Below are 13881 nucleotides of genomic sequence, written 5' to 3' on the forward strand. Positions count from 1 at the left end.
AGACATAACCAGACAACTTAAACAATAGATTACACCGTGCTTTGACTTTATAGACAATCGGATGTTTATTCACTGTAACTTCGCTTCCTTGATGTCATCAAGAGGTTTACTGACCTCATCAATCACTTTCAACCATGTCTTCGACCAGTTAGTAAATTTATCCTCGGCGTTTTGCTGACTGTCGGTCACATTCTGTTCAACCCAAGGCAGAACCACTAACTTGACCGCTTCAACAGCACAGTCCTTTGTTCTTTTCAAGTACCGAATAGACCGTTCTAGATCCCCTTCATAAAGTGCTCCCGCTACTTCGTCAACCTGCTCCGGAATGCGGTGGAGGTTCGTCATAAGGGATTCCAGCTGGTTAGCAAGGGAGGGCGAGAATTCGGGGACCTTCTTCAGGCGATTTGTGATGATTGCGGGGTAAATTTGGACCACTGGTTTGAGCAACCGAATAGAAGTCCTTTTCAGTTCATAAAGCACAGCGGTATCTTCGCTGTCGCTGCTATCCTCAGATGATTCGCCCTCACTATCTTTCCCAAGACTCTGTTTCCCATCGTCGCTCAGAAGTTCATCGAAGAACTCATCCCCTTCTTCATCAGGATTCCATTCGTCAATCTCTTCTACTGCATCTCGTACCAAATCTCTCCATTCTTCCACACGCCGTATTATAAACCCAACAACACCATTTGAAGCGAGGTCAATCAAGGCATCGCAAGCACCCCAAACCCGTCCTGTAGCTACCGTAACGAGGTCTTTCTCATTCTGCGACAGTTCGATTCCCTTCTTTTCCATGTGATCCTGTACTTCATCATTTCTCTCTGCGATTAACTGAACTTCTTTCACAAGCGATGACAGTTCGTTCAGCCCTGTCTTCGTTAGCGACAGAGCCTCGGCTTGAAATGCTTTGGTGTGATCGGTTGGTGTAATGAGTAGAGCCGCTGTCACAAACGACGGGAGTACTGATCCGTTCAAGTTGGAGAGGACGGAGCCGACGGCGGAGGACGTAAATGGAGAGGTGATGGCCAAGAGCGAAAGCTTAGTGACTTGTGACTTAAGGGCTGTCGACGATGCTGAAAGGAGGGGAAGTGCATCTCTGCCTGAGAGTTCTGTAGAGGCTGGGTTTCCAGAGGGCGACGACAAGGTCAAGTGGAATTGCTCCACGAGTGTAAGGGTAGTTGTAAGAGTGACGTGAAGCTTTGTTGACATTCTGGCGGGACAATGGGTGTTTGGTTTGGACTCGAGCAGCTCAAGACAAGTTGGGAGAAATTTCGATTAGGGAACTGCGGGGCCGTTTGTTAGGGCTCTGCGGGGTCACCTGCGGCTGACCTTGGTGGTGATGGAAAGCGTCTGTACAGTACATTTATACATAAGGCTTCGTTGGTCTGCACTTGTGCAATTTCTGTCAGTTATAACTCTATATGTGCTTGGATTTCTGAATTCCATTCCAGCAAAAATAGTATGTGTGCCCTAACATGTGCATACAACCTTACTGATTGATACATTACCCTAGCTAGTGGATACTAGCAGGCATATAGGAATAACAGACCCTCGCGAACTTTCCTAACCGCATGGTTTAACATCAACTATACGTCGAGCTTACCAACCGTCATATCCAGCAAAAGTTCATGAAGTGAGCTAAATCCTCGTACTGAGCAACCTTACAGAATCACCATGGGTGGTAGCTTCATGTTTATTATCTCCTAGTATATTCTTAAGGCACCTAGTAGTGACAATTGAAGACTAATCTATGACCATTTCAAGGAATTCCATGTAAATGTCACAAGCATTGCAATAGTAAGTACATATGTATGTAGTATACTCAGGAAGCTTGAGCTGAGCCCTAAAGCTGAGCCCTATATTTCCTAATCTGTGAAGCTGACCGCTCGGCGTCCCCGGTCCCGTCGACGGACAGAATGTTGCGGATCGTTTCTATCTCCAACTTGTATTTCAACACCAGTAGGTTTTTCTTCGAACGTTTAGTGGTGCAATGCGGAGCTGAATACCTATTTATCTAGATAATTACGATTTCTGTCCCAAACCATGGGAACCACCAAACCGCGCCCTTCTGGAAAAGCTTCCCTCGCAGCCGCCCAAACTTTACCCGAGAGGACTTTCATAATCGACAATGGCGCGTATACGATGAAAGCCGGCTATGCGCCCGACTCTATCACGGAAGATGAAACAGAGGCACTATCCGCCTGTTCTGTTATTTCTAATGCGCTCGTTAAGACTCGCGACAACCGCGTTTACGTGGGTTCGCAACTTGGTACTCATGTTACGGATTGGAACGAGTTGATGTTTCGACGTCCGGTCGAGAAGGGATATACTGTGAACTGGGAAGCGCAAAAGGAAATCTGGGAGCATTCATTCTTTGACGAAAAGACTGTACGAAGCAAGGACCTGCGGATTGCCAAACCGGAAGAAACGACTCTTGTGCTTACCGAGGCTCCAAACGCGTTACCGGCGCTGCAGAAGAACGCAGACGAGATTGTGATGGAGGAGTGGGGCTTTGGTGGCTATTTAAGATGCGTGGGTATGGTAGTAAATGACACTGTTATACTGCTGCTTGGTTATCTGGCTAATATTGCCATTTTAGGTCCGTCGCTAAACGCCTGGAACGAAGTCCAATCTTTATTTGGAGACCCCATCGTGCAGAAGTATGACTCGGCTGTTTCGCCAAGAGAATGCCTCCTCGTGGTCGATTCGGGCTATTCTCACACCACAGTTACACCACTGTACAAAGGCCAACCTCTTCAGCGTGCCATTCGCAGACTTGACCTTGGAGGCAAACATCTAACGAACTATCTGAAGGAGATGGTATCAATGAGGCAATACAACATGGTGGATGAAGCATATATCATTAATGAAGTGAAGGAAGCAGTGTGCTATGTCAGTGATGATTTTGCTCGTGATATGGAACAGACTTGGAAGGGCAACCGAAAGCGTGGCCAATTCGATCCTGACGAAGGTGTCACGGTCGACTATGTCCTGCCAGACCCAAATGGGAGCAAAAAAGGGTTTATGCGACCTCATGATCCTCTATTGAATGCCAAGAAGAGGAAAAGTGCACTCTCAGGTGCTACCGCCGAGGCCTTATCTGAGGATGTCTTGGTCCTGAGCAACGAGCGTTTCACAGTCCCTGAGATTCTATTCAACCCAAGTGACATCGGCATGAAGCAGGCTGGCATTACGGATATGATTCTCCAGAGCCTTTCGGTGCTGCCCACGGGGTTACACCCCGCCTTCCTGGCAAATGTGTTAGTTGTTGGAGGAAACTCCTTGATTGCTGGATTTATGGAAAGACTGTGAGAGATATTCTCGTCTATCCATCGCTTTCATACATTGCTAATTCGCTGTAGGGAGAAGGAATTGCGTGAAGTCGCTTCGGCAGAATGCGCTGTGAGGGTTCGACAGCCTCAGGAGTAAGTTTGTTATTACAATGTAGATCTTAACTATGCGCTGACGGTCTTGGGAAACAGTTCAATTCGCTCCACATGGCTTGGGGCAAGTCGATTGGCCACCAATAAAGATGAAATGAAGAAAGTTGCTATCACTCGCCAGGAATATCAAGAGAATGGCTCTGTTTGGACTGGGAGGAAATTTGCTGGCACTTTATGAAATCGGGTACATTATCTCGTGGTGTTCAGGATTGGGATCTTTGGAGTACATTGAGTCTGATTAAATCTGGCACAAGTTGACGACTTGGCTTGATGACCTGTTTAAGTAGCATTTGCTAGTGATACCCTTGAATTTGAGCATGTTTCTGTTTCTAATTACAAGAGATGATGGTAAACTAGCTGCTGTATAATCTTAAGACGTGCTTTTCAATCTCTTTGGCATTATGAGTTTGAGGTTAGTGTTGAGCTAAGTCCGATCCATTCCCGGTCATGCCATTTTGGAATGATTCAACATGCGGTGAGGTCGCAGTCATAACGGGATCTCCAACTTATTGATGAAGGGGGAAGAGCTTTCGATTGACCGACACAAGCAACGAAGATGTATAAGTGGGTAGAGACTTGGTAAGTGAAATACCCCGCAGTGTTTGGTCTTTCCCCTCTCTCTTGATTTGTGTTCTTTTTCGTCGCCCTTCAACCCAACCAACTGTCCACGTCAGTAAGGCACTGCAAGTACCCAGCCAGAGTACTTGGCGCACAGACCCGTCACGATCCAGCTGATTTTCTCTACACCCACAAACAAATACGCCTTAGAGATCAACCCATTTATTATTGTTCTCATATTTTTTTTTCTTTGGATGCGTGCTTGCAAGAGTCATGGCGACACTGTTAGCAGACATCCCCATCTACGTGGAGAACCCGTGGTAGCTTGGTCACTTCAAAAATGGTTGGTTATCGAAGCATGCGACGATCATAATCGGGTAATGGGGCATGAACATGTGGCACGCGAATGGCCTATCCATGGCATATTCACCAAAGTGGTGGTGATATATCCACATCTGACTCACCATCAGCATGATATGCCGACTTTCCTATATAGTTGACGCCTCGCCCGACGAGCTAATGAGCCAAAATCACATCTTTACACTCTACCAACAATCGTAATCAAACATATCAAGCAACCAGGCCGATTTTTGTCCATTTCAATATTATGATATTCATCTCTTAGCTTTGCACGCGCAGCATCTCCGAGTGTCAACAATAATTAAATAGGAACTATGGCGTCAAGTCCCCTGACAATCTCCCAGAGAGCCAACCTGTCGACTCACTCCTTCCACGAGCTGGTAAATCTTCAGAACTAGCGGGCTAAAGCGAAGTTTCCCGAATCCTATCAGCATAGAGCACCTCTCCTCCCAAAGTCAAAGATGTTACTATGCAACCTGTTCCCCGCGACCTCGCGTGCCATCAAGGAACACAGCCGAAAAAGACATCCTTCGCCTCAGTGTAAGGGGGTTGCAAGTTTGTCGAGAAGCCACTTGAACGCGGAGTCTCCATTGGTAGACTCTAAACCTATCTATCTTCATCAAGCTAGTGACTGTTCAAGCATGGAGTGCCATCCACGGATCGAAAGGGGCAAGGCGGTGTCGAGGAGGAGCCGTATTACAGCGAGAATTGAGAGATGCCGACTCATCCAGCGCTTTTTCAGGAGGACGCCACATAAGGAGTAAGTTCTTACAGCCGCATACAAATCGGCCTGGTAGTGTAAGCTGATGACGCCTAGGACCTGCGTGAGCTGCCTCGAAAGCATGCCAGCTGATGAGCTGGTGAACTTGCCTTGTCAGCATAAGTATTGCAACACGTGTATCAGGCGAATGGCGGCAACAAGCATGACGGACGAGCAATTATTCCCACCGAGGTGTTGTTCACGGAAGATCCCGTCAGAGACCGTCCTCCCTTTACTGTCACCAAAGGAAAGAGGATCATTTGTCTCTAAAGCAACCGAGTATGCGACGCCGGTTGCAGATCGCTGGTACTGTCCTGCATCAACCTGCGGGAAATGGATACCTCCAACGGCTGTAAATGCTGAGAAAACTCAGACACAAATATGTCCGTATTGTAGCACGAGAATTTGCTCAGGGTGTCGCGGCATTTCCCACAGGTCAAGAGATTGCTCTTCTGATGCAGATCTGTCTGCCGTCCTTGAAGTGGCTCGGCTTCAGCGATGGCAGAGGTGTTTCAATTGTGGTGCGGTGGTGGAACTCATATTCGGCTGTGATCACATTACATGCAGATGCAGCGCACAGTTCTGGTAAGACGAGCCCTGTGTATAAGTTTGATATGGCCCATGCTAACGATGCTCAGTTATAAATGTGGTAAACCGTGGTCTTCGTGCATTTGTGTCACACCCGCAGAGAGGCCAGTGGATTTTTTCGCATTTGTGATTGATGGCAATGCGCTAAACCGTGACGAAGAAGCCGGACTTACAGCAGTTCTTGCTTCCATGCTGTGTCATGAAAGAGAATCGGAAGAGTCTCTAACTGACAAGCGGAATAAGGGAAATCAAGGTTGTCGGGCAGAAGGTTGCTTGGTTCGAGATAGGAATATCTCAAAAGTTGACCTAGGAACCTAAAGGTACCAAGGAAAGTTTTATCATAATGGCATTATCAAATCCACGTACCACCTTTTACCCCGACAGGTGCAACTGTAAGTCTATAAACTGTTGATATAGTAATCTATTTTTATAGCAGTGTAACAGGGATATCAGGACGTAACTAGTGAGCAAGGATCAAACCCTCAATCAGTATTCGTAGAAGCCCTTTCCAGTCTTCTTGCCCATCCAACCGGCATCAACCATTCTCTTCAAAAGTCCGGATGGCCGGTATTTGCTATCTCCAGTTTCCTGATGCAAAACATTCATGATAGCCAAACAGGTGTCAAGTCCAATGAAATCGGCCAAAGTCAAAGGTCCCATAGGAACGTTAGTTCCATTCTTCATGATATTGTCAATATCCTCGCGGGCACCAACTCCAGTCTCAAGACAGATGATTGCCTCGTTGATGTAAGGCATAAGTATACGATTAGCAAGGAAACCGGGCGAGTCAGCGGAGACAGAAGCAATCTTGCCCATACGCTGCACAAACGCGATAGCGGTATCGATCGTCTCTTGAGACGTTTGCAAACCAGAGATAATCTCGACGCCCTTCTGTATAGGAACTGGGTTCATGAAATGCGTCGAGATCACTCGAGAAGGAGCTTGAAGGTCTGTCGGATTCGTTGTCGTCGCCGCAGCAATCTTAGTAATGGAGATTGACGAGGTATTGGTTGCAAGAATGGCATGCTTGGGTGCAATTTGAGCAAGTTGTTTGAAAATAGAGCTTTTGAGATCGGGTATTTCTGGAACAGCCTCAATAACAAAGTCCGCGGATGAAAGGTCGTCCATCTTCAGGCTAGTTGTGATGCGAGAGCGGACGGTATCGGCTACCTCTCGGGTAATACGTTCTTTGGAAACATCCTTATCAAGGAGTTTATCTGGAGATAGTAGTTTCGTTAGTCTAGAAAACCATCTAAAGTAACAATTCCAATGACGGAAAGGGGGTATCGGTGGTGAGCGTGGCACCATACATACCGGCGAATTTGAGGCCCTTATCAAGAGATGCTTGGGAGTTGTCAACTAAGGTAACAGGAACTTGAGCCTTCTGTGCAGCAACAAGAGCGATTCCCAAACCCTATTGTCTATCAGATCAGCTCCAAGACGTTGCGATATAAAATTCATGTCCTACGTACCATTTGACCTGCTCCAATTACTCCTAATGATTTAACCTCGGCAGCATAAGCCGAGGAGGAACTGCTGAATGCGCGGGAGGCAATTGAAGGGCCGTTGCGGCCGAGAGACCGGAGGGACGATGACAGCATGGTTGCAGTGTTGAAAGAACCGAGTACCTTAACAAGGAATTGTGACGCTGGGAAGAAAGACGAACAAGCCGAGGACAACAACGGCGACGATTGATATACTTCTATTTAAATCGCACCCGACATCCTTCCGCGGGACTCATGTGATCCGACGTCATCGGTTATCTTCGGCAGTCAGGAACATCCATTCCTCCGACATCCGAAGACCTGAGACGCGAAAACGCGTGAACCGGCGCGTTACTATTAGTCCCTGCAGCGCGCCCAAAGCCGTCAACATCGGCGATGGTGATAGAAGGTGAGGTCGACGACCGCAAGCACAACTGGCCACCATGAACGACGAAGCTGTGGCTTTTAGTCAGGCTGTTCAAGTTGTAGACCCTGATGTCCGCGCACACGTTTATAGTCTAGTCACTGCGGTGAGGATAGCTATTTGATTGAACGCTTTATATTCGAGGAAATCTAATCAATTTACAGTTAGGCGGATTTAACGGCGAAGATGCGGACCGATATGTACTTGGAGACGATGCACTGGCTTGCTTGCGTGACATTAGACGCTGGCTGAAATTGTACGACGAGAAGTATCACCGCATGGATGTTGCTCGGTGCCTTGGAGAAGCGAATTTGGTCAACGGAGACTTACTACCGATCTTTTCGCTATGGTGGAGTACTGGTCAAAAGAGTAAATATATGTCTAGGATCGCATTAGCGTGCTGTAAGTATAGGGCCTTACTTTGAGCTTAGACTATTGTATTAATGACATGAAGTGGAATTGCTAGTTCCGTTGACCTGGCCATTGGAAGTCCACGGCGAGATGACTGTCAACCATCACCGACACTTTCCATACTTGCAGCACGCTCAAGTCTCTTATAAGCGAGGTCTTCTGAGCCGTGGCGATCTCAACTTCCTTCGAACTATTATCCGAATTGGCCTTCCTAGCATGGCCGTTCCACGGTCTGAACGAACAACACGGGACGACGGTATACTCAAACTTATGCTCTATTTGTTACGAAATATCGTAGTGATCGCCCCAAATGCTCGTCTTGCGGCGGATGGTGATGAGGAGGAGACGTCTAGATCTGCGACTATCAATGCCTTTCAGGCTCAAGACGTATTTGCCCTTCTTCTTACTATGTGTTCCAACGTTGGCGATGACTTCAATATGCAAGATGTGATTCTTCTCGAGATACTCTTCCACCTGGTGAAGGGTGTCAATGTCCAAAAACTATTCATGGATGATGCCCAGCGAAGCGCAAAACACACAGATGAGCTAGATACCCTACTAAAGCAAGAGTCATCTCTGCGGCGGGAGTACGCCAAAAATGCACCCACTCGACACGGACGGTTCGGAACTATGATTTGGGTCAAACGTGATGATGCTAAGGTTTCTACTGTATCAGGGCAAGACGTTCTCAAAGATAGCCAGGCAACGCTCCAGAAAATGGATGAAAGCAAGAAGTGGAACAGGCCCCAGCCACGCAAAACACATGAAGACTCAGTTCTCAACAATGACTTTAGTACGCCAGCCCATCTTAATTCCACCGCATCAAGAAACCTGCGGATGTTTGTTGAAGAATTCCTCGACTCTGGATTCAATCCTTTATTCACCCATGTTCGGAAAGCCTTGGAACGAGAAGCCGACCGTGTCGTACCTATCAATTCTCGTCAATTCTTCTACACCGTCGCCTGGTTTCTGGATGCCGAACGCGCACGCCGTGCGCGCCAGCAGGAGATGCATTTACAGAATGGAAAACCCATGAAAGAATTGGAACGGGATGGGTTTGGCCTTGTGGCTAGTGTACTTGACCAAGAAACTCTCGTATTTCTGAACCGATCTATGCAAATTAGTTTCGACCAAAAAGACTGGGAAGATCTAAATGCGGAAATGCGCTGCTTCACTCAAATCTTGCTAACTGTGCAAGAGATGACACAGTCTCTGCTTGAGGAGGACCAGGAAATTGCCGAGAACATTCAGAACCGTATATTCTACGAAGAAACAACTCATGACCGCGTGCTTGCTATCATGCGTGAGTACAAAGGTCAAGGATTCGGTTACCTGGATGCATGCACAGAGCTTTCGCATGTTTTCCTACGTATGCTGGAGCGATACTCTAAAGAGAATGTCGACATGCAAGTGCGATCTCGACGGCGATCTCGGCGCAAAAACATGGAAACTCAAGTAGCTGCACCCGAAGATAACAACGAAGAGCATGCATCCGATGATGAGGACATCATGGAGGCCGAACGAATTTGTAGGGAGCGTAAGTTCGACTTCAAGCGCTTTGCTGCCAAGTTTTGCAACCAAAAGTGTGTTGACACTTTCGTTGCTTTCACGAAGTTCTTTAGGGAACTTAACTCGGACCAATTAAAACGTGCCCATCGCTATTTTTACAGGATCGCCTTCAAACAAGAAATGAGCGTCCTGTTGTTCCGCGTTGATATACTTAACCTTTTTTACACGATGATTAAAGGACCTGGCGCCATGGACTCAAGCAAACCAATCTTCAAGGAGTGGGAAGAGCTGGTCCGACAGGTCATCAGACGAATGATAAAGAAGATCGACCAGCGTCCTGCCCTTATTACTGAGTTACTCTTCAGCAAAATGAACTCGACATTATTCTACCTGGAATATGGCCATGAGAGACAAACCCTACCCTCGGTGAGAAGGGCGCCAGCTGAGCTTGAAGTCAATCCCAGTGAAGCAACAACGCAAGAGGACAAGATAAAAATTGTTATTGGTGCCCTGGTCATGGATGGGCAGGCCGATTTGGTTGCATGGGTTAGCAATGTTTTAGGCACTGCAGCGGAAGAAAGAGAGTCATGGGAGGCCTATGAGGATGCTCAGAGAGACGAGGCTCAGGGAGCACCCAGAGCCCCTAATCCGATGATTGGTATGTGAACAAGACCTGTTATTGATGCTCGATGTCCTAACTTTGACAAGCCGTCCTACCTCACGACGATGCATGTAAACAGGCGATGTACTTCAACGCTAAGCTGCGTCTTCTTATGACTTTAGTAGGATTTGAGCGACTGGGAATGGAAGATGTTGTCGGAGCTTCCTGGGTTGTGCCGTCCTCGCAGGGGTCAAAAGATCTAAAAGGCATTAAATTGACGATCGATAAATGTCTTGAAGATCCATACACGGGAGACATTGAGCATGATCCTCGTCAGATGCTTCGGCGCAAATACAAACCCGATGATAAGGAGCACAATCGCCAAACTACACTTGATGTTGACTTTGGATCTGAGTCAGAGGGTGAAGATGTCCCGGATGGGCCACTTTTCCCGCCAAACCCCCGGTCGAAAGCGAACGCGCCCAATGATTCGAAAACGCGGCGCAAGAATCGCGAAGCAGTTGGCGAGCGCGAGCCGATAGACGAAGATACTCTGGAAGCGCGTCGTAAGGCGCGCCAGGAGAACACAAGAGCCCGTCTAGCCAAGATAAAGAGTGAATTGTTCGTCCATGCCAGTGATGACGAATCCGACGAGGAGGCCGACAAGGAATTCTTTGATCTCGAGGAGAAACGGCGAAAAGAACAAGCTGCGCGAGTCAGAAAGGCATTGCTTACTGGCGTTGTAGACGAGATTGGCCGTAAAGCGAACAAAAAGAGCGAACGCAAGCGACTAAGCAACTCTGGGAAGTCTGACACGCAAAGTAAACGGCAACGGCGCGGCCGAACAACAGAAGCACTCGACGAAGATGATGACATTATCATGGATGGTGCTGTTGCTCGCTCGTCTGACCATGCAACTGAAGACGACGAAAATACTTCTGCCACGTCAGATGAAGACGATGAGTTTGATTTCGACGACAATTTAGCCTTCCGTCGAGACCGGGATCTAGACAGGGACCCGGTACTGCCTAGCCACGCGGAAGACATGCAACCAACCGATACGCGTGAGCTAAGAGACAATGACGAAAACGCCCCGGTGGCTACATTGGCTCGAAGGCGATTGCGTGCCGGGTTTGTGATTGACAGCGACTCTGAATAGGCTCTAGTCCTTTGAGATACTACTGCCCTGTAATGACCTAATGATGCCTGGCGTTTAGGAGATGGATCTGGGATAAAGTGGAGATTGTATATGGCATGCAAAACTTGTGATAATACACTACTACCGCGCAAACAGAGCAGCCCTTTGGATGGGTTCTGGAAAAGTGCATAAATCGATGTTAATGACTATAGAATCCTACTTACTTGTGCCACGGCTTTCAGAGAATAGTTATACTCAAATCTCTCTCTCTCTCTCTCTCTCTCTCTCTCTCTCTCTCTCTCTCTCTCTCTCTCTCTCTCTCTCTCTCTACCTTTCACGCCGAAGAAGCAAAAAAGAACAGAAAAGAACAATGACCAACCACTCCTCTTCATCACCCTCGATGATTTGTCGGAAACTATCTCGATGCACACCGGGAAGCTTGACAAACTCAGGATTGACATACTCACCACCGATATAGACATTTTCTTCGCAACGGAGCAGCCTCGTGGCTTCTGCATTACTCTCCGAACGAAGATGATAAGAGCGTTCGTCGGCCCATCACCAGATCTAAGCGAAATACCCATTTTGCGGCAGCCCGGAACAAATGATGATGCCATGGTAGCCGTCTGTAGGACGGACTTTCAGCGGGTATCCTTCCCGGCATCCTCTATTGACAATGAGATAAGTCAGGCCCCATGCTGAACTACCTTCTTTCAGAGCCTTAGCTGTTGTAAAACCCTCCACTGGTGGTGATCCATACCTATTGACGGCACCTATCTTGATAGAAGGGTAGTAAATTGGTCACCTTGTGGCGTACTTCTATGTACAGGATGTCAAGAACCCTCGCTACCATTGTCACCCGCACAATGGCAGTTCTAGGAATCACCGGAAATGCACATACAGAGAGCGCGGCCAGTAGATTGGCGGTATATCTGTCGCTGACGCAGGGAAAACCTGCGAAGTACATGTGTTTATAACATTGTACAGGGAGTGGAGATGAGACGGCGCACTCGAATTGGAGTTATGATTGAAGTTAATGAGAGAAACCAGAACGAGACACTTGGTCTGGAAGAGGAGGCCGTGAAGATTGTCTGAAGGGGACATAACGATGCCGTAGGAGGAAGTGTATGAAGGGAAGGCAGTTAACTAAGACATACAATGTCCCAGCTAATAAGAGTTAATAAAACGACAGGACCTTATAAGTACAGCTATATAAGTACTACCGGATGAGCAATAGACAATGGATTCCATTCACTCTAGTTTATTGCTTTTTCCCGGTGTCCTCTAGCCCATGCCCTAGCAACCGCTTACACACAGAGTCATGTTGCTTCTTTCTCCCTTTCCACTCAATATACGTTGGGTTCCCCTGCATCAAAACAACGACTTTTACCCATAACATAAAGAAGGGTTTATTTCCCTCTAACTCACAGCAGTCCTTGTTCCACATCTGATCTGTCACTTACTCACACCCCCCATTTCATCATCTCGGCCCCCCTCAGAAGCATACTGAAATAACTATGACGGAAAAGCGAAACCGCAGATCGTCCCTGATGGGCTCTCTACAGATTCTCAAGAGCACATTCGGTGTGCGACACGATCAATGGGGACTCGAGGACAACAAAGACATAACTACCGGGAGCAACACCAACAGAGAAGCACGTAGGAGCAGTCCGCTTCCACCCACCACTACCGGCGTCTGCCATTCGTCTCAATGGCAACCAATCGTCCATGCCTGCCGCCAAAGTTTCATGCCACTATCTGAGAAAAATTCATCGAGATACAACACCGTCAACAACGACCCAAGAGGCCTTAACATCAGTAGTAGGTTACAGGAACAGGAGCCCAACTTAAGGGCCCAGCATAGAGCCTCGACCTCCCGCTGTCAGACAAGCTTACGTTACTCTTCGACACAAATATTCTCAAGGATTCCTACACCTGCAAAGTCCCCGGCAGGAGATCTGTACTCCCATGAAGTGTATCGAAAAGAAAGCAGAAGAAGTGTGCTATCTTCCTTAGGGAGACAATGTGTGGACATAGACAAAGATGCAGGCAGGGTTTACAAAGCGAATTTGGATAAGGAAGAAGAAAGAAAAGATTTTATCCGCCGTACGGATCTACAGAGACTCGGTTCTGAAAGACAAATGTTCGACACCGACGCGACTTCAAACCCTGGGTTTCAGATCCAGACTCATTGCCAGAGAACCAGCGATGGTCACCACATCCGGAGAGCTACAACAGAGTTATCCTCAAAAATATTCTCTAACAGCATACATCCGGCTAATGATACTCCTGTCTCCTGTGTCACTGTACTAAGGACCGTCCGTCCAAGCAGCCTGCTAGCATCTCCTGATGCCAGAAGTCGACCGGCCACTCGACTGTTTGATCCTATATCAGCATTTATCTCACGGCGTGAAACAGGAGCACAGGGGAATGACTGCGTCAAGAATGGCCACCTCAATGTTAGTGGCCCGATTTCCGGGTCTGTCAAGGTGCTACCTTTGAGGAAAGAGCGAGTTGAATACCACACCGTTCCCAAAGGAAAGTTGCCAACACACCATCGATTGCTGGAGGATTTCCAACTTGCGAACCAAAAAGCGATAGGAAACAC

The 13881-nt window shown here is 47.6% G+C and overlaps 5 protein-coding genes across 5 annotated transcripts; 3 read left to right on the forward strand and 2 right to left on the reverse strand.

Annotated features, from left to right (window-relative positions):
- Positions 1-69: 69 nt before the first annotated feature.
- AO090206000050 (uncharacterized protein) lies at positions 70-1206 on the reverse strand (the record flags this gene model as incomplete). The annotated part of the gene is made up of 1 exon (XM_001826503.1): positions 70-1206. The coding sequence occupies one exon, from the start codon at positions 1204-1206 to the stop codon at positions 70-72; it is 1137 nt and encodes a 378-aa protein (XP_001826555.1).
- Positions 1207-2040: 834 nt separating this feature from the next.
- arp6 (actin family protein) lies at positions 2041-3618 on the forward strand (the record flags this gene model as incomplete). The annotated part of the gene is made up of 3 exons (XM_023233206.1): positions 2041-3305; positions 3360-3422; positions 3480-3618. 3 exons carry the CDS (start codon positions 2041-2043, stop codon positions 3616-3618), a joined length of 1467 nt encoding a protein of 488 aa, XP_023093734.1.
- Positions 3619-5474: 1856 nt separating this feature from the next.
- AO090206000052 (uncharacterized protein) lies at positions 5475-5836 on the forward strand (the record flags this gene model as incomplete). Its single annotated transcript, XM_001826505.1, has 2 exons — positions 5475-5703; positions 5757-5836. 2 exons carry the CDS (start codon positions 5475-5477, stop codon positions 5834-5836), a joined length of 309 nt encoding a protein of 102 aa, XP_001826557.1.
- A 356-nt stretch (positions 5837-6192) lies between these two features.
- Positions 6193-7307, reverse strand: AO090206000053 (3-hydroxyacyl-CoA dehydrogenase family protein; the record flags this gene model as incomplete). The annotated part of the gene is made up of 3 exons (XM_001826506.3): positions 6193-6923; positions 7021-7120; positions 7179-7307. The coding sequence occupies 3 exons, from the start codon at positions 7305-7307 to the stop codon at positions 6193-6195; spliced, it is 960 nt and encodes a 319-aa protein (XP_001826558.1).
- Positions 7308-7633: 326 nt separating this feature from the next.
- tof1 (putative DNA repair protein (Tof1)) lies at positions 7634-11294 on the forward strand (the record flags this gene model as incomplete). Its single annotated transcript, XM_001826507.3, has 4 exons — positions 7634-7720; positions 7779-8016; positions 8069-10192; positions 10243-11294. 4 exons carry the CDS (start codon positions 7634-7636, stop codon positions 11292-11294), a joined length of 3501 nt encoding a protein of 1166 aa, XP_001826559.1.
- Positions 11295-13881: the final 2587 nt, after the last annotated feature.

This window comes from Aspergillus oryzae, chromosome 7 (assembly GCF_000184455.2).
Source record: "Aspergillus oryzae RIB40 DNA, chromosome 7".
In the NCBI taxonomy this organism is placed as follows: domain Eukaryota; kingdom Fungi; phylum Ascomycota; class Eurotiomycetes; order Eurotiales; family Aspergillaceae; genus Aspergillus; species Aspergillus oryzae.